The following is a 21,601-nucleotide window of genomic DNA, read 5'->3' as shown; positions in this document are numbered from 1 at the left end:
AACACACACAAATATGACAGAACCCCCCCCTCAACGGACGCCCCCTGGCGGACCACCTGGTTTCGTGGGATGAAGGGAGTGGAAATCCCGCAGCAGCGACGGATCGAGGATCCAGGAGCGGGGGACCCATTGGCGTTCCTCTGGGCCATAACCTTCCCAGTCGACCAGGTACTGCACCCCCCTACCCCGCCTCCTAGAATCGAGAATAGAACGCACCGTATACACCGGCCCACCGTCAACCACGCGAGGGACAGGCGGAGGCACTGGCGGAGGGTTCAGGGGGCAGGTGGAGACCGGCTTGAGCAGAGACACGTGGAAGACCGGGTGGATCTTCATTGAACTGGGAAGCTTGAGCCTGACCGCTACGGGGTTCACCACAGAGTCCACAGCAAAAGGGCCCACGAACCTAGGGCCCAGCTTCTTGGAAGTCCCAGCAAGGTGCAAATCCCGCGTTGACAACCAGACCATCTGGCCCGGACGATAGACCGGAGCGGGTCTTCTGCGGCGGTCAGCAATCAGGCGGTTGCGGGCCGCAGTGCGGACTAGTGCTGCCCTTGCGTCCCTCCAGACTCTATGGGCCCTCCGCAGGTGCACTTGGACGGACGGTACGACGACGTCGGCTTCTTGAGAAGGGAACAGTGGCGGTTGGAACCCGTATGCAGTCATAAAAGGTGACCTCCCAGTGGCTGAGCAAACGAGGGTATTGTGGGCGTATTCCACCCAAGGCAGGTGTGAAGACCAAGAGGCCGGATGCAGTTGGCAAACGCAACGGAGGGCAGCCTCCAGCTCTTGGTTGACCCGTTCTGTCTGCCCGTTGGACTGTGGGTGGTAGCCAGAAGACATACTTGACGTGGCCCCCAAGGCCTTGCAGAACGCTCTCCAAACACGAGACACAAACTGGGGTCCCCTGTCAGAAACCAGGTCAGACGGAATGCCATGGGGTCGAAAAACGTGCGTTACCAGCAGGTCAGCGGTCTCCAGAGCTGAAGGCAACTTTGGGAGAGCGACGAAGTGCGCCATCTTTGAGAACCGATCAATCACTGTCAAGATGACGGAATATCCCCTTGAGCGTGGAAGGCCAGTGATAAAGTCGAGTGCAACATGGGACCAGGGGCGAGATGGAACAGGCAATGGGCGCAGAAGTCCCGCTGGAGCTTGATGGACTGATTTGCCCCGAGCGCAGATGGAACAAGCTGAAATGTAGTCCATGACGTCCTTTCGCATACCTGGCCACCAAAACCTCTGGGAAATTAGGAAGAACGTGCGGGACACACCCGGATGGCAGGCGAACTTTGAGGTGTGCCCCCACTTCAGCACTCCCGCACGCCGAGCTTCTGGAACAAAAAGTTTGTCAGCAGGGCAGCCTCCGGGCACCCTAACACCTCGTAGAGAGTCTTCCACAAGCCGCTCGACCTCCCATCGTAGTGCGCCGATGATCAGGTTCTCAGGAACAACAGGCTCCTCTGAAGGCCTCTCCTCCACTGGTTCATGAATCCTCGACAAGGCATCCGGTTTCCCGTTGCGTGATCCTGGACGGTAAGTAATCACGTAGTTGAAACGCGTCAGGAACAACGCCCAACGGGCCTGGCGTGAGTTGAGGCGCTTGGCAGCCCGAAGGTACTCCAAGTTCTTATGGTCGGTGAGTATCTGGAACGGCACCTCCGTCCCCTCCAACCAGTGCCTCCATTCCTGCAAAGCCTGGACTATAGCGAGCAGCTCCCTGTTGCCGACATCATAATTTGCCTCTGCGGGGGTGAGGCGGCGAGAGTAGAAGGCGCAGGGGTGCAATCTCTGGTCGACTGCAGACCTCTGGGATAGGATGGCCCCCACTCCGGAACTCGACGCGTCAACCTCGACCACAAAAGGAAGATCTGAGTCAGCGTGAACAAGGACAGGAGAGCTAGTGAATGCCCTTTTTAGACTTACAAAAGCGGCCTCCGCCACCGAGGACCACACAAATGGGCGTTTATTAGAGGTCAGCCTGGTAAGGGGCTCGGCCCTCATACTATAGTTCCGGATAAAACGCCTGTAAAAATTAGCAAACCCGAGGAATCTTTGTAGCTGCTTACGTGAAGTGGGGGTTGGCCACTCTGCCACTGCCTGAATTTTGGCTGGGTCAGGCCGTAGTTGCCCTTTTTCTACGATAAAACCAAGAAACTGCATTGACCCCCGGTGAAACTCGCACTTCTCGGCCTTGACAAACAACCTATTTTCCAGAAGTCTTTGCAGGACCATGCGGACGTGTTGGCGGTGTTCCTGCAAGCTTCTTGAAAATATTAAAATGTCATCTAAATAAACAAAACAAAAGATATTTAGCATGTCACGAAGCACATCATTTATGAGGCTCTGGAAAACGGCAGGTGCATTAGTCAGACCAAAAGGCATGACCAGGTATTCAAAATGTCCGAGCGGGGTTTTGAAAGCGGTTTTCCACTCATCTCCCTCCCGAATCCTAACCAAATGGTAAGCGCTGCGTAAGTCTAATTTAGTATATATGGTGGCTGATTTTAACGGTGCGAAGGCCGAATCTAACAATGGCAGTGGGTATTTATTTTTAACAGTAATCTCGTTAAGGCCCTGGTAGTCGACGCACGGCCGAAGACCCCCATCTTTTTTACCAACGAAGAAAAACCCTGCTCCCAATGGTGAAGACGAAGGGCGAATTAGGCCAGTTGCCAAGGAAGAGGTTATATATTCTTTCATAGCCTCCTGCTCAGGTTTAGAGACTTTGTATAATCTCGAGCTAGGCAGAGGGGCATTGGGCTGCAAGTCAATGGCGCAATCGTAAGGACGGTGCGGGGGCAGGGTCTTAGCCTGGTCTATACTAAAAACGTGTTGGAGATCATGGTATTCGGCAGGCACATTTACCAAATTAACAGGCTCGGGAACAGTTTGGGCTTGATCAGGAAGTAGGCACGCCGAGCGTAAACAGTGCGCGTAGCGGAAGGAACTCCAAGTCACTACTTGTGTCTTAGCCCAGTCAATATTAGGGTTATGCACTTTTAGCCAGGAGAGCCCTAGCACAACCGGAGCCGATTTGCATGGCATAATCAAAAAACTACGGACCTCAAAATGATTCCCGGACAACTTGGTTTTAAGCGGGGGCGTTATAAACCTTACGTCCGCCAGGGGTCGCCCATCGAGATCTAAAACCCTTTTGGGAGAAGAGAGTCTTATTAATGGACATTTAAGCGCATCAACAACACTCTGGTCCATGAAACAGTCATCTGCCCCCGAATCTATTAAGGCAGTGAACCTAAAATTAACCCCACCATGCGAAACTTCTCCCGGCAATTGCAGTCTCATTTCACTTAGAGTTTGTTTTAGTTCTTTCAACTCGTTGCGAGGCAAATCATTTGACTGATTGCCATCACGTACGAACCTGGGCCCCCCTCGGGCGAGAGGAACCTCAGGAGCCGAAGATCCAGGACGACGTGAAGGAATCGCGTCACAGGTGGAGATGTGGTGCCCCGGCAAGCCACAGTAAAGACACAAGCCTGCCCTCATCCGTCTCCGCCGCTCCTCCGCAGGAAGACGACCGCCGCCGAGTTGCATTGGCTCCTCCCCCGTCAGGACCGGACTCCGCGTCGGCGTAGAGGCAGATGGCGATTCGATGAAGCCCTCAGCACGGACCCCAGCTGGGCCGTTCCACGATGACGACGACCCCTGACGTCCCCGCTGCTCCAAGGCTCGTTCCCTCTCACGCTCCTTCAGCCGATTGTCCAATTTTACGGACAAAGAAATCAGGTCCTCCAAGCCCGAAGAATCCTCCCGGGCCGCCAATTCGTCTTTCACCGCAGAAGACAACCCCCGCCGAAAAATTCCACACAGCGCAGCTTCGCCAAAACCGCACTCCACGGCCAAAATGCGAAATTGAATGGAGTAGTCCGCCACGCTAAGATCGCCCTGAAAAAAATCCAGCAGGCGGCTGCCTGCCTCCCTGCCCCTAACCGGGTGATCAAAAACCCTCACAAACTCAGTTTTAAAAATCTCGAACGATTGACGGATCGCGGGATTAGCGTTGCTCACCGCCATTGCCCAAGTGGCCGCTTTACCGGCGAGGAGACTCATAGTATACGCTACACGGGACCTGTCACTTGCAAACGTATATGGCTGTTGATCAAATACAAGAGAGCACTGGTGCAAAAATTGTTGGCAAGCGCCAGGTTTTCCCTCATAACGATGGGGGTGTGGCAACACCGGCTCCCGAAAAGAAGCCGGTGGAACAACCGGAGACGGGGTGGAGTGATCGGGCGCCGCGGCAGCGTTACCTACACCACCGGTCCGTGCAGGTGGGGCCATATTTTCTATTCTAGTGGTTAATGCGGTGGTCACGTTCACAAGTTCATTTAATAATTGTTCATGCTTACTGATCGTATGGCCATGACCGGCAAGTGCATGGCGAATACTCTCCGAGTCTGTGGGATCCATGGTCGGACTATTCTGTTAGGAACGGCAAGCCGTTAATGTGGATCCAAAACACAGACCAGGAGATCAGTAGAGTAAATGTTTGTATTTAATAAGTACAACAAAAGGAGCACGCTAACAAACGCGAGTTTAACAAGTACAACAAAGGAAGCACGCTAACAAACGCGAGTTTAACAAGTACAACTAAGGGCACGCTAACAAACGCGAGTTTAACAAGTACAACTAAGAGAGCACGCTAAAATGCATGAATATAACAGAGTACAAGAGTCTAACTACAAAGTCCAAAAGAGCACTAAAGTAAAGCTAACCAAACCAGAATACGACCGTAGAACGTCGGGAAACTCGAAGGATGACGATGAACACACAGGCGGTAAGCAAGGCAAATAGCAAGCAATAGTCCGACACTTGCAGATGGTGACAGGCTTCCTTAAATACTGAGCTTTCCTAATCAAGCACAGGTGTGTCGTGTTACCCCGCCAATCTGGCTCAATCAGGTGCTGCATAAAGAAAAAAGAACTGAGAACACACACAAATATGACACAGATAGTCACTCTGGACAATGTAAGTGTAGCCTCCAGCACCACAGTTAAAAACCTAGGAGTTTTATTTGACCCTGACTTATCATTTAAAGCACACATTAAACAAACCTGCAGAACGGCTTTCTTTCACCTGCGCAACATCGCCAAAATTAGAAATATTTTATCTAAAAGCGATGCAGAAAAATTAATTCACGCGTTCGTTACATCGAGATTGGATTACTGTAACTCCCTACTTGCAGCTTGTCCTAAAAGTTCTCTAAAAGGTCTTCAGCTAGTCCAAAACGCAGCAGCAAGACTTTTAACAGGAACTAATAGAAGAGAGCACATCACCCCTGTGCTCCAGGCACTTCACTGGCTTCCAGTCGAGTTTAGAATTAAATTTAAAATACTCCTTCTTACATTTAAGACCATTAATGGGTTGGGGCCATCTTATCTCACCGATGCTCTGGTTCCATACCGCCCCAACAGAACACTCCGATCTCAGAATGCAGGTCTACTGGTAGTTCCCAGGGTTTCTAAAAGTACTGTCGGAGCTAGAGCCTTTAGCCACCAAGCCCGTTTTATGGAATCAGCTTCCAGCTAGTATTAAAGAAGCCGAGACAGTCTGCACATTTAAGATTAAATTAAAAACGTTCCTATTCGACAAAGCTTATGGTTAGGCTAGTTGAAGTCGGAGTAAACTCACAGTTTAGTCTAAGCTGCACTAGAAGCTATAATGCTGGGGGAAGTACAGCCGCTGAGTTCTATCTCCTTTTCTTACTCTACCTACCACTTGTCTTACTTTATTTCTATTTTCCAATGTTAATATCTAGTTGTCTAGTCTCTTCATCACTAGTCACCCGGTGTCCCCTTCCCCCCCTCCCCTCTGGGGAGGGGCTATTTTTCAGCTGCAGCCTCCTGACTGTCCGGACCACTGGCTGGATAGACGTCCTCGCTGCTTCCCCCGTCTCATCTGGCTAGATGGACCTCTTCTTGCTCCTTGATTCCTCTGTATTTTTACGGACTGTAACTTCGCCTGCTAATTCCCACTAGCAGTTCTGGGGTTCCTGTCTATCCGTCCTGGGAGTGGATCTCTCCTGACTGTGGCACTCCCCGAGGTTTCTCATTTTTCTCCCAATTGACTCTGGAGTTTTTGGAATTTTTCCTTGCCGGCATGGAGGGTCTTAAGGATAGGGGATACCCAGGACTTGAACTGTATCTATTCATTTTTGTTGCTTCATTTCTGTAAAGCCCTTTGAGCATTGTTGTTGTGATTTAGGGCTATACAAATAAAATTGAATTGAATTGAATCTTCTCTGCGTTGGGAAATAATATAAGGTGTTGAGAAAAAGATCATTTGCTACCTTGCTTCCCCACATTGCTTCCCATGATATTTCTAATCGTAGGGAGAGAGATTGTAAGGCTTTAGCCAATTAAAAAAAGGCTCCAAAGGCTGCCAAAATTCACTGTACTCATTTTACACTGCCTTTTATCTCTCTATATAGGTAAAACGGCGCCATTACAGATTGAGCGCGACAATGCGTGGGGTCGTGCAGCGCATGCATTAATTGCGTTAAATATTTTAACGTGATACATTTTTTTAAAAAATTAATTACCGCCGTTATTGGGATAAGTTTGATAACCCTACCTTAAGCCTAAACGAAAGACTCTGGATGAGTGTGATATATTATGTTTGTAACAGTAAATACAAATAGAAAACGATTTAATTCGTATATATATATATATATATATATATATATATATATATATTAAAAAAAGGCATGTCCAATATTTTTTTTGCCGATTCCGATAATTTGAAAATGACGGGATCGGATCCGATTGATCGGCGACATCTCTAGTATCCACTCCTTTGTTCAGGGAGGAATAGAATGAACACTGCCAGAGCCCTAAAAAGTGACCTCCAGCAGGCCACTGATGTGAATGTTTCTCACCAAACAATCAGAAATGGGCTCCATGAGGATGGTCTGAGGGCCTGACATCCTGTAGAGAGCCCTGGGCTCACTGACAATTACCGTAGAGCTTAACTCATTTGCTCCCCAAAAAGTATAAATACATTCTATTTATAATCGTTTCAGTGTCCCAAAGACATATTTATACGTCTTTTACATTTTTTTTTTCACAAAAGACATCTCTGGGTTCTGATTTAACTTAGCTCCAAAGCATAGTGCTGAAAATCCATTTTAAATCAATAAAACTGGCCACTGGAGGGCAGTAGCACATTTGGTAAGACCCGCAACCCAATTCAACGGAACGAACGGCCGTGGCGTCGGCGGAAGATGACCGAATGGACTTCCAGGATGCCAGGCGGCGGACGACCGAGCAGAACAACTGGGGGGACGCCCGGGATCCCAGGCGCTGGACGACCGAGCAGAACGACCGGGGCCACCAGTGCAGCGGACGATGCCGTTGCGTCTGTGCTGCTCGCCGAGCACAGCCCACGCCTCCGTGCTCAGCCCATCGCGTCCCCCTCACCCTCCAGTGTCCCACACGAAAACGCCGCCAAACCAGTCCCCCCCTCAAAACACCAGTTCCCCAGGCAAACTCTGACACAACGCAGTGGTCACCACAAAAGAAAGACTCAAAAAAATCCATCTTTAAGAGACAGAATGTTTACCCAGGCTGTTGCGGCCATAACAGCGTCATCTCTCAGTTCAATAGTTTAGTTATGTGTAAATAAATTGATACTTTGCTATCAAAAGCTCTATTTGTATTGTTGTTTGTTATTTTGTAAAAGGAAAACATTATTCAGATGTTTGGGATGTAACCTAAGCAAAAAGTAGCTGTGTTAAAGTAAAAGTTATGTTTGAAAAGTATGCGTTTACAAAAAGCTCAATTTCTGTTTTTTCATCAGAAATTGGAAAATTGCTCAAACTAAGCTATTTTCTAATGCTGATTTCTAAAGAATGGAAAAAGATACGAACTAACTCTTTTCCTGCTGAAAGATGAGAGTCTAATCGTTCTTTTGGTGGGTTCCATGTTTATATAGCAATAGGGCAGAATTTTCTGTGGGCCTTGCAAAATCAGTCAAAATCCAGTAAAATGGCCGGGAGCGAAGGGCCTTGCTCCGGTGAAAACGACTGGGAGTGAATGAGATAAACATGTGCCATGATTCCAGTATTTGACATAATATAAAACACGTAGCTTACGCACTTCCTCGTACATCCAATTGTCTCTCTGTTGTCGGACTTGTTTTGCCCATCCTTCGCGGTGCACAGAATCTTTTGGAAAGCCAAAAAGGCTCACACCGCTCTCCCTGGTGTAGTACCAAAAGCCTGCAGCACATCGGGACATTATTCCACACTCCTTACACCGTCCATTACAATTACATGCAAACTGCCAATAATGCAAATGATGGTGACTAGTAGAGATGTCATCCCAATCGAGCGGGTCCGATCATGTCATTTTCAAAGTATCGGAATCGGCAAAAAAATATCGGACATGCCTTTTTTTAAAATATATGTTTTTTTTAATTAAATCGTTTTCTAATTGTATTTAACGTTACAGACATAATATGTCACACTCATCCAGAGTCTTTAGTTTAGGCTTAAGGTACGGTTATCAAATTTATCCCTATAACGGCGGTAATTAATTTTTTAAAAATGTATCATGTAACGCAATTAATGCATGCGCTGCACGACCCACACACGCGTTGCCGCGTTCAATCTGTAATGGCGCCGTTTTACCTATACAGAGAGCTAAAAGGCAGCATAAAATGAGTAGAGTGAATTTTGGCAGCCTTTGGATCCTTTTTTTAATTGGCTAAAGCCTTACAATCCCTCCCCCTTCGATAAGCAATGTCATAGGAAGCAATGTGGGGAAGTAAGGTAGTAATTGATGTTTTTCTTAACACCTTATGTTATTTCCCAACTTCTCCAGGAACTTAGAAAGCAATTGGTAGCACTACGCACAGTCTTGGTTGCACTTCCTATCATGCATTTAGGCATGGCTACAGTATCATTTACTGAAAGCTCAACAAATACACTAGATGGCAATATTTAGTCACAATATACAAAGTCACAAGTCTTTCATATTCGTCCGAGTTTTATTCATTTTTTTCTTAATGCATTGTCAAAATGTATATGATCGGGAAAAATTATCGGGAATGATTGGAATTGAATCGGGAGCAAAAAAAAACAAACGGATCGGGAAATATCGGGATCGGCTGATACTCAAACTAAAATGATCGGGAGCAAAAAAACATGATCGGAACAACCCTAGTAACTTTTAGGACTGCCAATAGCTATTTTCCTTACTAGCGGAGTTGGCAACACTAGGCGCCATAGCACACTGGTTGGTAAGCAATGTTTCAGCCCACCACATTGCCAGAAACTAAAGAAATACAAAACAACTTCACATCTTGAAACATCCTTTTTCTGCAAAGTCAGCAACACTGAGCAGTAAAGCTAGCACCCACGCCAACATATACAAAGGTTGACCAGGCTGGCCCATCAATATTTAAGCGCATTGAAGCAGGTGCCGCCAGGACAATAACCGAGACACGATTCGTTTCGGGACTAGATGTCGAAGCTCAAGAGGACGATCTCACACACTCTCAAGAGCCGCCCAAAGCCGTTAGACTTTTGACCATAGAGGATTTCTCATAACCTCATTTCAGGTCTCAATTCCCCTCGGAATAGAGGAAGCTGACCAACGGCATTGTGGGAATGAAACAAGAGGAAGGGCATAAATTACCACCAGAACAAGCAAGTTACTGTTTAAGTCGCTCAATCAAGGGACATCGCCGCTATTTACTAAATAATTCAATATAGCGTACCACGCTAAGCTAAATGTTTGAGTTGACGTGACCGGCCTCGCTTTCGTCAACCATGGAGATGTCTTTGTCACCGACCAATCTGGCCACCTTATCTCTCTCAGTGCTACTCACTCTACAAGAGAGAAAGGACTCCCATCTAGACCACAGCAGAGCTGAAGTTAGGCACACAAAGAGAAAAACATGCTTTAGGTCAGGCCTAGAAAGTGCATGGTTTAACATCAAACAGGAACGACTTGCAGATTTAGCAATGCGTTGACGAAAAGAATACATTAACGTAGTCAATATTTCCAGCTAGGATGGAACACATTTATTTAAAATGATCTAAAACGAAAAAAAACAACAACAACAAAAAACGGCCTAACTTGTAGATGTCCACTTGGAAGCTGTAACAACCATAGGCGGAGTTTGACTTTTGGGGCAGGGGGGCACAACATGTTGATGAATCAGAAATGCAGTTTCAGCAATAAAATAAACTTCCAAGAATAATGATTATAATATGTTGAAAATAAGCGTTTTGTTGTTTGCCATCATCTTTTAGGGGAATTCTAAATCAGGCTGCTTTGGACCATAAGCGGATTTTAAGGGGGGGCCAGGGGGGCATGCCCCCCCCCTTGGTGGCCTAAAAGTGTTACTGCATGTAATTGACTTTCCTATAAATATTAAAGTTGTAAAGCAACAACTAAAATGAATGAAATGAACAAAAAAATATTTTTATAATGGGTCAAAAACTATTTTTCGAGCACCTTAGACGGTCATTTGCTTTGCATATAATCTTCAAAATAAATAAATAATTTTTTTTTTTCTTTGATTGAATTTTTTTTGTTTGTTTGTTTTTGATTGAAGCAACTTTTTGGGGGGGATTGAATGATTTAGACACAAATGTCCTAATCATAATATGGCCTAAACACAAAAAGGATTGCTTCAATCAAAGTAAACTTTTCAAATAAAAATTAAGTGTTCAAATGCAAATTTTTCAATCTCAAATATTTTTTGGCATTCAAAAACTTTTTCGATGATTGAAATTTTTCTTTTATTGATTGATTTTCTGTTTGAAAATCGATATTTTTTTTGAAGCAACTTATTTTTTGATTGAATAATAAAATGTGCCCCCCAAAAAATCATTATTTCGATCAAAAAAGTTGCTTCAATCAACAAAAAAAAAGGCAAAGAAAAATAGCTTTCACATGCTTTTTTTTTTTTTTTTTTTTTTGATTGAAGCGGCATTTTTTTGGGTTGAAAATATATATTTTGATTGAAGGAACTTTTTTTTTTTGATTGAATAATAAAGACACAAATTTACCTCCATACGGCTCTGTCCAGGGGATAAAAATTTTGACTGGGGTAACTACATTGGCACGACACCGGCGGGCATACCATATTCGATGAATGACGATCTTGGCGAAAAGTTTAGCTGTCCTAAGCAGCCTGATTTAGAATTCCCCTCAAGAACGATGGGAAACAAAAAAAATGCTAATTTTCAACTTATTATTATAAATATTCTTGTAAGTTAATTTTGCCCCCTCCTTAAAATCCGCTTATGCCAACAACCGCTCCGGTATCCATCCTATCCTCGTGACAGCGCCCCCTGTCGGCTCATATGCAGCGCTTTTGCTGCTCAACGTGTAGTTGCGCCACTGTAGGGTGTCTGTACTTTTGTCCGGCCCATTTTTGGAGTTTTGTGTATAATGATAATGATTTAATTTTATTTTTTTTTTTTCATTCTCTTTTGTGTTTTTTCATTGCAAGCAAAATAAATGAAGATATTACTATACCAAAGCATTTGTGATTGCAATCATTTTCAGAAATTGATTATTATCTGACAGAATTGCAGGGGTGCCAATACTTTTGGCCAGCACTATATATCAATTATGCTTTTTATTCTTAGTCTGCCTTAATATTTTAAAATAACTAACTCTATTCAAAATGGCGACCGCAATAATATGGATCTTTTTAAAACAATACACATTACCGATATTGTAAAGTCAGACTTGATCTATCGATTCAAATCTTATGCAGGTGCATTGAGCAAGTGTGCATAACATTGTGATTTGTACGTGTACTTCAATGTGTACTGTGCTGTACTTGTTTACTTAGCACTTTCAATAGTGGAAGTGGACTTTCGACACATTGTATTGTTTTCTTCCTTTATAAGAGAGTGAGAGAAGAAACTAGAGAAGCAAACATAACATTCCATCACATCACTGCTCCGCGTTATGTATGTGTGTGTGTGTGTGGAGGGGGGTATGCGCGCGCGGGCGTGTGTGTGCTCGGACCTCGGGTCGATCAGCTGAGAAGGACACCCGTGGTTGCCGTGGCAACCGCCTGAGCGGCGCCTCGAGGGGTCTTGTTGTGAATCCAGTGACGTCACGGTGGCGGCGCCAGAGAGTCTGCGAGAAAGAGAGAGAGAGGGGAGAAGCTCCCGATGATGATGATGATGATGAGGATGCTCTTGTGCCAGTCTCTCACCTTCGGGTTGTCTCCACGCAGGTGGTCCACGGTTTACGTCCACGTAAAACATTTCGAACAATTCACTCCATTTGTGACTAATATAGATTAGGATTCTATCCGATTTACGTACGCGCTCAGGTTAACAGAAGTAACGGATCTCCGTTGTTCACCAAGGACCCCTTTTACACTATTTGTTCCACTTCATTTGGTGAAATTGGCGTGCGTATGCGCAACATTAGAAAGATGACTTGCAGCAGATCAGTCATGTGATAGACTGATATTTTCTGCCTCTTTCTATGAAATCTTTTGCTCGTATTTATGTAATAGGGAAATGGAAATTCATTTTTTATTGGCGTTTCGATGTTATTGTGCATGCAGCAAGGTACAAGTTCAACGCATTTTCAGTGCCGCCGAGCTGACTGGATGGTGCAGGTGTACCTAATAAAGTGGTCGTCGAGTGCTTATGCTCCATCGCTGTCGATAGTTTCCGTGCAAACCGTTGGAAATGATGTATTCGATTTAGAAGAGTTTTTCTAGACGCAAAAATAAAATCTATTATTATTATTATAAGAATTTTTTAAAGTATTTTTTTTTTCCCTTGGCTGAGTGTTTGCTTTTTAACGGGTCTGACCTGAGTTGCGTCTTGCATGTCCTCACAGAAAGTTCACACCTGTCCGGACTTGCGTGGATCAATCAGACGCGCCAGGTCTGGTTTGGGTCTTAAACTGAAACATATTAATACGTTTTTATTATTACAATTTTTGCATACTTTCAAAAACACACGCGCGTCATAGAAGTCAACACATGCGCACTTGTATTAATGCGCGTTTTAAAAGAAGAATACATTTTCTACGTGTTGTATTCTGCACTGAAACGTCCGTTAATAAGAATTTATGCGCATAGGAACTTTCCGAATATGTTTGCAAAAACGTTTTATAGTAAAAAGAGTCGTTGTTTCACTATAGAGAAAAAGCTTGTCAGAAGGAATAAAACGCACTTTGTCTTGGTGCAGTTATTAGCCACACCTTGTCAAAGTCGATTGCGAGCCTTGTGCAGGATTAATTCTCTTGATCACAAACAGGTAAGAGCTTAATTTTCCAAATTGCCCACCAGAGCTGCCGAGGTTGCCCTCTGAGGCCCCGCCTCCCCGCTGGCGTTGCCACCGGTAACGAAGCGGAAGAGAGGAGGGAGTGCCGCGCAGATAGCCAATAGGATAACGAGCGTCCTCGAAACGGCGAGGCGACTCCAGCCAATCGGCGCTTTGGTCCCGCCTCCCTCTCTCTGTTGACCTGCCGCCTATATAAACCACACTGCCGCTGTCTTAATCCAGTCGGAACGTCCGTCGCCTGACCACATTGGACTTTAAACAAGAGGAAAAACTCGCGCGATACTATTTATACTTTAGAAGAAAAAAAAACAATGAAAGCAATAAGCCCCGTTCGGTCTTTCCGGAAAAATACCGCCGCCTTGTCGGAACACTCGCTGGGTCTCTCGCGGAGCAAGACCCCGGTGGACGACCCGCTGAGCCTGCTCTACAACATGAACGACTGCTACTCCAAGCTGAAGGAGCTAGTGCCCAGCATCCCGCAGAATAAGAACGTGAGCAAGATGGAAATCTTGCAGCACGTCATCGATTACATCCTGGACCTGCAAATCGCGCTCGACTCCAACGTCGCGCTCGGGACGACTCTGCATCACCCCGCGCGGCCGGGCCAGGGGGCTCCTCCTCCGGCTGCATCATCCAGGACCCCGCTGACCACCCTCAACACGGACATCAGCATCCTCTCGCTACAGGTAAGGAGGAGAAAGCGACTCGGATCGGGAAGAACATTTAACATTTGGTGTTTGTTTGTGTTGCAGTCTCCCGAGTTGCCATCCGAGCTGACGACAGATGACAGCCGGACTCTGCATCGCTAAAGGCGGTGAGTAGTCTGCTCACGCATGCCGGCCAAGTAGGCATTTTTTTCCCTCCTTACAACCTAATCGACCAACAACATTTGTCCGATCGCTTCTCAATATGCTTGCGCATCCTGTCAGCGAGGATCCCAACCGTACCATATGCTTACTTTATTATAAAAGAAAAAAATACATACCAGCATTTTAAACACTGCAATATTTATGCACATTGTCAAGCTGCTGATGGCTTAATAAAGTAGGCAGTTGCGAAGGCTGTAATATAGCCACTCGTATGTATAATGAAGGGCATCTGTAAAGAGAGGAAAATAATGGCTGTTTTGGATTGCTCGCTACTACCATGTCTGCACATAATTGGTACAAGAAGTGGGTAGGCGCCAGCTGAGCGGCAATTACGATGATTCTTCCCCAGATTGGAGGCTAAACTTGTGTGAGTGTGTACGTGTGTGTACATCTGGAGCGCAGGGTTTGCTTAGTGTTTGGTTAAATGTTAAAAAAGTGTGCGGCTTCCTCCCTGGCGCCAGTCTGTCCGGATCTCTCGCTCTGCCCTGTTTGCCTTTTTCTAAACACGCCTTTTCTCTCTCTTTTCAATCTTTTGCAGGTGTTTGGTCAAGACAAGTTTAAAAAAAAAAATCTCACAGGACCTGGGGAAAAATTACAAAAAAATCCATCCAACAATCTTTGTCCTCTTCCAGGCCTGCAGGATTATTTTCCTCCCTCCATCATGAGAGACTTTGTACTTACTATGGGACAATCTTTACGATGTGATGTGCTTTTTTTGCATTATTATTATTTAACTTAAGATTTTTTTTTTTTTGTAATATTATTTGTAAGTCCTTTCTGGAAATGGAAGGCGTGTTATATTCCCAGTTATGGGAGGAAACATGAGATATTGTCATGAGGATGATTATTATTATTTCCCCCCGTTCCTCGTCCTATTCGCCCTTTGTTGAAATCTTCGCTTTTTTTGCGGAGGTGAGAACTTGGTTATTTACTGTACAAAAAAAATGACAAAAGTTTAGTCTTGTCTTGTCAGGATTGTTGGCACATGAAGGACTGGACGTTGTTTAAAGAAAACTGAGAAAAAAAGAATGACACCTTGTGAACTCTTCTCTGGAGTTTATCTTGTATAGTTGCAGGCGTTTCTGCAAAAAAAAAAAGTCTAATGTTGTACTTATGCTGAAACTTTTTATAAAAGTAATGTAAATTGTACCTTTTTTATACAAAAATAAATCAGAAAAGCAAATTATGCATGCTTTCATTTTGTGGGGTGTGAAAAGATGATTCTTGTAGGGATGTGTGTGTACGCAATGTCATTTTTAAAATTTAAAAAACTCAAAATGTTCAAGTATAGTAGTCATAAATTTGTATGGAATACATAGGACTAAACCCGGATAGCAGACGGACGTTGAAATGATGTTGAATCAACGTTGATTTGTCATGACTTTTGCACCCTCGATTAATGTTGTTCCAATGTTGGAATCTTCACAAAACCTAAACGTCATTTCGATTATTAATAATATTGGAGCAATGTTGAATCAATGTTTTCATTTTCAACTATGATGCCTTTAACGTTTTATAATATGCCCTGATTTATATACAGACAGAAGAAACAGCTAGGCTGACTAATAAAATATACATGAGAAATAAAAAAATATATCAAATTTAAAAATGAATAAATGATAAAATCTCGGCTAGATTTCAAAATTATTTTTAATTCAAATCACAACAATAGAAAACTTCATTAACTCTCAGTACTAAGTCATTTCAAACTTAACCCAGATGGCATCCGACGTTGAAAAGATGTTGGATCAACATTCCGCTGTCGATCTTGTATGGTTGAATCAACGTCACTTTTGCACCCTCAATTAATGTTGTTTCAACGTTGAAATCCTAACAGAACCTAATCGTGAGTTCGATTATTAATAATATTGGAACAACGCTGAATCCAGTGTTTTCGACCAAAACGCCCGCTCGCTGGCACCGCTCATGGGTAAACGGGGGTCAGGACTACATTTCTCACCAATATAAACCTAATTAATTGATAGGCTAAATAATCAATACAAAATAGATCTGTATTGACTTATGGTAACTTTCATATGTATTGGTTCAGGTGATACACTGTTCCATTCAAAAACTACTATGGAAACAGTTTGAAAACTTCCAGAGTAAATGTTTGGATTTAATTATCAAATTCATATGTCAATATTTGAACATAAGTTATATTCAAATACACAATAAATATAAACTTGTTAATATTATCTTAACTATCCAGGAATGCAAAAAAATAAACATTTGTCTTAAGACCACTAAACATTGTTGAGAAATTAATATACAATATATATAATATATAAAAATAGAAATAACACAAAAAAAACCTTAGTCAGGGATAAACAAAAATAAACAAAAATTCAGCCTTCCTTCAGATAAGATACTACTGCTTTTGTCCACAAGCGCAGCCAAACTCAACAAAAAAAAAAAAAAAAAAGAAAGAAAGAAATCTCCTTTGGGCTGCTTTAAAACCACATAAATAAAATAAAAATGAAAATTGGGGAGAAAGGGATAAACCTCGGTTCACTACATTTCTCACAGTTTAATTAACGTTAACAGTAGAAAATACATACTAGAGGACACTTCTTTCTAAGCAGCTCAAGTTTTGCAGGTTAGCAAATTCACACAGTTCAATGTTATGCTAACGTTGATACACGTCGGACTTTCAGTAGCAAAATTTCTGGTGTGTTCCCCACTTCCACGACATTGACGTCTTTTTACATTACTTACAGTGGCTAGTGCTGGCCGAAAAAAACTTCTAATATCCTTTGTAAGTCTGAACGTAATGAAAATAATTCACTTAATAATGGTAGGGTCTATTCTATCTGTTCTATCCTTACAACATATAGGAAGACAATCTAACAACTCATTATATAATGCAAATAACGTTGATTAAAAGTTGGTGGGGACAATTTGAGCATCCTGAAAAGTTGCTAGTGTTATGTCCCTACCGTCCCTATGCAAACCTACACCCTTGCCCAGATAGCAGACAGACGTTGAAAAGATGTTGGATCAACATTCCGCTGTCGATCTTATATCGTTGAGTCACTTTTGCACCCTCAATTAATGTTGTTTCAACGTCGAAATCCTTACAAACATCGTTTCGATTATTAATAATATTGGAACAACGCGGTATCAATGTTATGTTTTCGACCAACACGCCCGCTTATCCATAATTCAATGACTTTTCAAATCATATTTCCCGGTCAATCATAAATCAACTGTTTGTCAACATTAGTTCATCAACTATAAAATAATGTTAACCTAACCATCGCCTGACATACCATAGAATAACGTTGTTTCAACGTCACTTGACGTGGAAAATTTCAATGTCAACCATACGGATGATTTTGATGGAAAATCAACGTTTATTCAATGTCGGTCTGCTATCTGGGAAGCTTCCTCCTCCGTCTGACAAGCTTTGCTGCGCTGAAAAATACCTACACAATCAACTAATTCAACAAGGTGTCATTGGTTAGTTTAACATACTTCAGTATTTTGTGATAAAGTAAGTTTCTCAACCAATCCCAAACCATATTAGGGCTACATATGGGAATGGAGCTGACTAGTTAGCTAGCTACGACAGAAAAATGACCGCACTGTCTTTGTGTGCGATAAATAAATTTCGACAAGGCTCGACCGTGTCATATCTAGTGATTATAGTGCTTTAATTGAAAAAACAAAAATTACGTTTGCCCATAGACTTCATAACCTATTGACATGACACAGGAAATGGGGCGGATTGGTAGGGGGCCTATTTTCAAAAACTTCAAATATTTTCAGAACCAAAGCTGCTACCGACCTAAAACCAAAACGGGCACCTACCTTAGCCATATATGAGTTTCCATTAGCAGCGGCATCAAAAATTTCAAAGTCGTTACCTAATAAAATCCCGATTAATTATTTTTTTATGGAAGTATAACAACTTAAAATGGCTACAAAAGTCTCAGATTTTACACGAGACGCACAAAAATCACCAAATGCGGAGATAATCACCTATATTTTCAAGATCAATAGCAATATTTAACATATAGGTTTTTGACCAAATTAGCAACTTTTTTTTTCTTTTTATCTACTGCAAGTTTTTAACAGTTAATAAATCACTCAATTTCAACATCAGAAAAGTAATACTTGAGGAAGACATACAGAATCAACTATGAATAATATGTAAATAGATTAATAATAAATCCTATATCCAATCACTACTTATTATAGAATAGAATAGCCCTTTATAATCATTATACACTACAGTATATACTGTTAGCGAACAAGGCTAGTGGCCGCCTGACGTAAACAGCTTTTCTGGCGAAAATTCTTGTGAATAAATGATTAAATCCCCGAAATCTTCATAGATATGGACGTAAAACAGTCTCGATTATTGGTTATAAGCCAAAAAAAAAACAAACAAACGTGCAGTTAGCGTTTATTTTACATATATTGTTGAAGCACAATATTACTACAGTATATACTGTTAGCGAACAAGGCTAGTGGCCGCCTGACGTAAATAGAGCTTTTCTGTCAAAACTTCTTGTGAATAAATGCTTAAATCACCGAATTCTATATAGATATGGACGTAAAACTGTCTCGATTCTTGGTTAAAAGCAAAAAAATCGTGCAGTTAGCATTTGTTTTATGTGAATATGTCAAAGTACAATGCTACTCTCTTAGCGAATGAGACTAACGGCCGCCTGACGTAGACAGAGCTTTTCTGGCGAAAATTCTTGTGAATAAATGCTTAAATCCCTGATTTTTTCATAGATATAGACGTAAGACAGTCTCGATTCTTGGTTAAAAAAGTAAACTATGAGGCTAGTCAGTTACAAAAATTAGCTGCCTCCATGTGTAAAGATAGAAGACGATTCCTGCGAATAAATGTTTCAATCATGTATGCATGGTACGAAAAATATAATATTCCCCTTGGATCCTCAAATAAATCACTCCTGAGACAATCCTTCCTGTATGTATGCGGTACAGCTTTCGTAGTTCATCAAAAATCCAAACTTAAACATGACGACATGAGCGCGTGCCGTCTTCGGTTATTACTAAATGAAGCTCGGCCCCCTCTGATAAGGCGTTACGCAAAGAATGACGAAGTTCCACGTCAATAGGTAATGAAGTTTATGATATAACTTTGATGACAAACGTGGTTTATTCTACCTTAAAACATCATTGCTGATAAAGAATCTGAAGAAAAGCAACAGGCTTACCTTTAAATATGGCTATCCTTGAATGAAGCGTGCTGGAAATACAGCCATTACTTCACATTTCTGTCCAGTAAAGATGACAAAAATATCTCTGTGTATTGCAAACTTTGCGCTGGCTGAAAAAGACTGTCGGCCGCTAAAAACACTGCATCCAATTCAACTAGGAAGCACTTTGAATTACAGCACAATGCGACAAAACTCGAAACAAATCATACAGGTTACAAGACAGCCAGCACTTCTACAGTTTGTAACCAGCCTTTATGTACATTTTATTGTTAGTGTTTGTAACCATAGGCGGAGTTTTACGTTTGTGGGACTGGGGGCGAAGCCTGTTGATGACTCTGATGACACACCTCATCATTTTTGCATTTTATATATTTTCACTACTATTGTAAATCCTCTCTGAATACATCAAAACTATGAACAAACATGTGGAATGGCAAAAAATATATACATATATATACATATACATATATACATATATATATATATACTTAGGGCTGTCAAAATTATTGCGTTAACGGGCGTTAAGTTTTTTAAATTAATCCCGTCAAAATATTTGACCCAATTCACGCACATGCTTCACTCAAACAGATTAAAATGACAGCAAAGTGTCATTTCCACTTGTTACTTGTGTTTTTTTTTTTGTTTTGTCGCCCTCTGCTGGCGCTTGGGTGCGACTGATTTTATGGGTTTCAGCACCATAATTATTATTGACATCAACAATTGCGAGCTTATAGTTTATTTTTTGATTGAAAATTTTACAAACTTTATTAAAACGAAAACATTAAGAGGGGTTTAATATAAAATCTCTATAACTTGTACTAACATTTATCTTTTAAGAACTACAACTCTTTCTATCCATGGATCGCTTTAACAGAATGTTAATGCCATCTTGTTGATTTATCGTTATAATAAACAAATACAGTACTTATGTACAGTATGTTGAATGTATATATCCGTTTTGTGTCATATCTTTCCATTCCAACAATAATTTACAGAAAAATATGGCGTATTCTATAGATGGTTTGATGGTTTGCGATTAATTACGATTAATTAATTTTTAAGCTTAGGTTTACAGAAATTCTAAATATCCATCTTGCCTCCACAGGTGTAGTTTTGGCTAAGCAAAGCAAAAGATAGTCTCTTAGGTGGTAGTCACATGATCTGCTCGAAAAATGATTTTGACCCGTTATGAAATACGTTGTAGGATTCTTGTTCATTTCATTAATTTTTGTTGTTTGTTTTATTGCTTTACAACATTTATCGACAATATTTTAACAGCTAGGTCTTTATTTTATAGGGGAAGTTCAGAATTTTTGACATTAGGCTTTATCTTGGGAGTTAGTGTGGGTTTATTTAGTCGTTGGAGTTGATTTGAACAAATTCTGTGCAGTTTGTCAGTTATTTGTTAATTTCAGGGCTCCGCAGTGGCTAAGCTAGCGCGAGACAATGGTGGCTGAAATCAACTCCATCGACTAATTAAACCCTCACTAGCTCAAAGATTAAGCCTTATGTGAAAAATTCAATTACATCCGATGACATTTTTTTGTTGTCATTTTTATACTGAGGCAGCAAAAGGAGAAAAAATGGTAAAAAGTAACTCATAAGTTACTTTTAAAGTAACTTATTTACTTTGATAATAAAGTAATCAGTAACTAGATTACTTTTTTGAGGTGTAATCAGTCATCAGTAACTAAATTACTTTTTTAAGTAATCTGTGACAACACTGCCACGAACACAACTATTTTTTGACCATAACTCCCGCTTATCCATAATTCAATGAGTTTTCAATCATATTTCCCGGTCAATCAAAAATCAACGACCCGTAATTTCCGCACTATAAGGCGCACCTCACTATAAGCCGCAACCCATCAAATTTGACATGAAAACGACATTTATTCATAGATAAGCCGCACTGGACTATACGCCACAGCTGTCCTCACTGAGTTATGGGATATTAACACCAGAAGATATTAACCGGTGACACATTATTTGACAGCAGTGTCATAAGACTAAATGAACCACCATGAAGCTTAGAACCAATTAGCTGCAAAGCTTCATGGCTTCAAGAAGCTTCATTTGGCCATCGCTGCTTCCTTGTGGGAGGCAATCAACCTCTGCTGCCACCTGCTGTCAACACTGTTGTCGTCCATCATGCCTCCTAGCATGCATTGCAGTGCTACAGATGTAAATAACAATCAAAATTCATGTTTCATCATATTTCTTCAGTTACTGTTCCG

The 21,601-nt window shown here is 42.1% G+C and overlaps 1 protein-coding gene and 1 long non-coding RNA gene across 3 annotated transcripts; one reads left to right on the top strand and one right to left on the bottom strand.

Annotated features, from left to right (window-relative positions):
• Positions 1-11,936: 11,936 nt before the first annotated feature.
• Positions 11,937-12,914, bottom strand: LOC130931306 (uncharacterized). Its single transcript, XR_009067188.1, has 3 exons — positions 12,821-12,914; positions 12,208-12,722; positions 11,937-12,128 (listed from the first exon to the last, which is right to left on the bottom strand). It is a non-coding gene; the product is annotated as an uncharacterized LOC130931306 (long non-coding RNA).
• A 588-nt stretch (positions 12,915-13,502) lies between these two features.
• On the top strand, positions 13,503-15,352 carry id2a (inhibitor of DNA binding 2a). Of its 2 annotated transcripts, none has more exons than XM_057859971.1 (3): positions 13,503-13,983; positions 14,050-14,111; positions 14,705-15,352. In XM_057859971.1, the coding sequence occupies exons 1-2, from the start codon at positions 13,609-13,611 to the stop codon at positions 14,104-14,106; spliced, it is 432 nt and encodes a 143-aa protein (XP_057715954.1). In that variant the 5' UTR covers positions 13,503-13,608; the 3' UTR covers positions 14,107-14,111; positions 14,705-15,352. The 2 variants fall into 2 exon arrangements, with proteins under 2 accessions (XP_057715954.1, XP_057715956.1); XM_057859973.1 differs by having other exon boundaries at positions 14,050-14,141.
• Positions 15,353-21,601: the final 6,249 nt, after the last annotated feature.

The sequence above is a fragment of the Corythoichthys intestinalis genome, chromosome 15, assembly GCF_030265065.1.
Source record: "Corythoichthys intestinalis isolate RoL2023-P3 chromosome 15, ASM3026506v1, whole genome shotgun sequence".
NCBI classification, from domain to species: Eukaryota; Metazoa; Chordata; class Actinopteri; order Syngnathiformes; family Syngnathidae; genus Corythoichthys; species Corythoichthys intestinalis.
The sequence above is the reverse complement of the archived record's forward strand: the minus strand, read 5'-3'. Positions and strand labels throughout refer to the sequence as shown.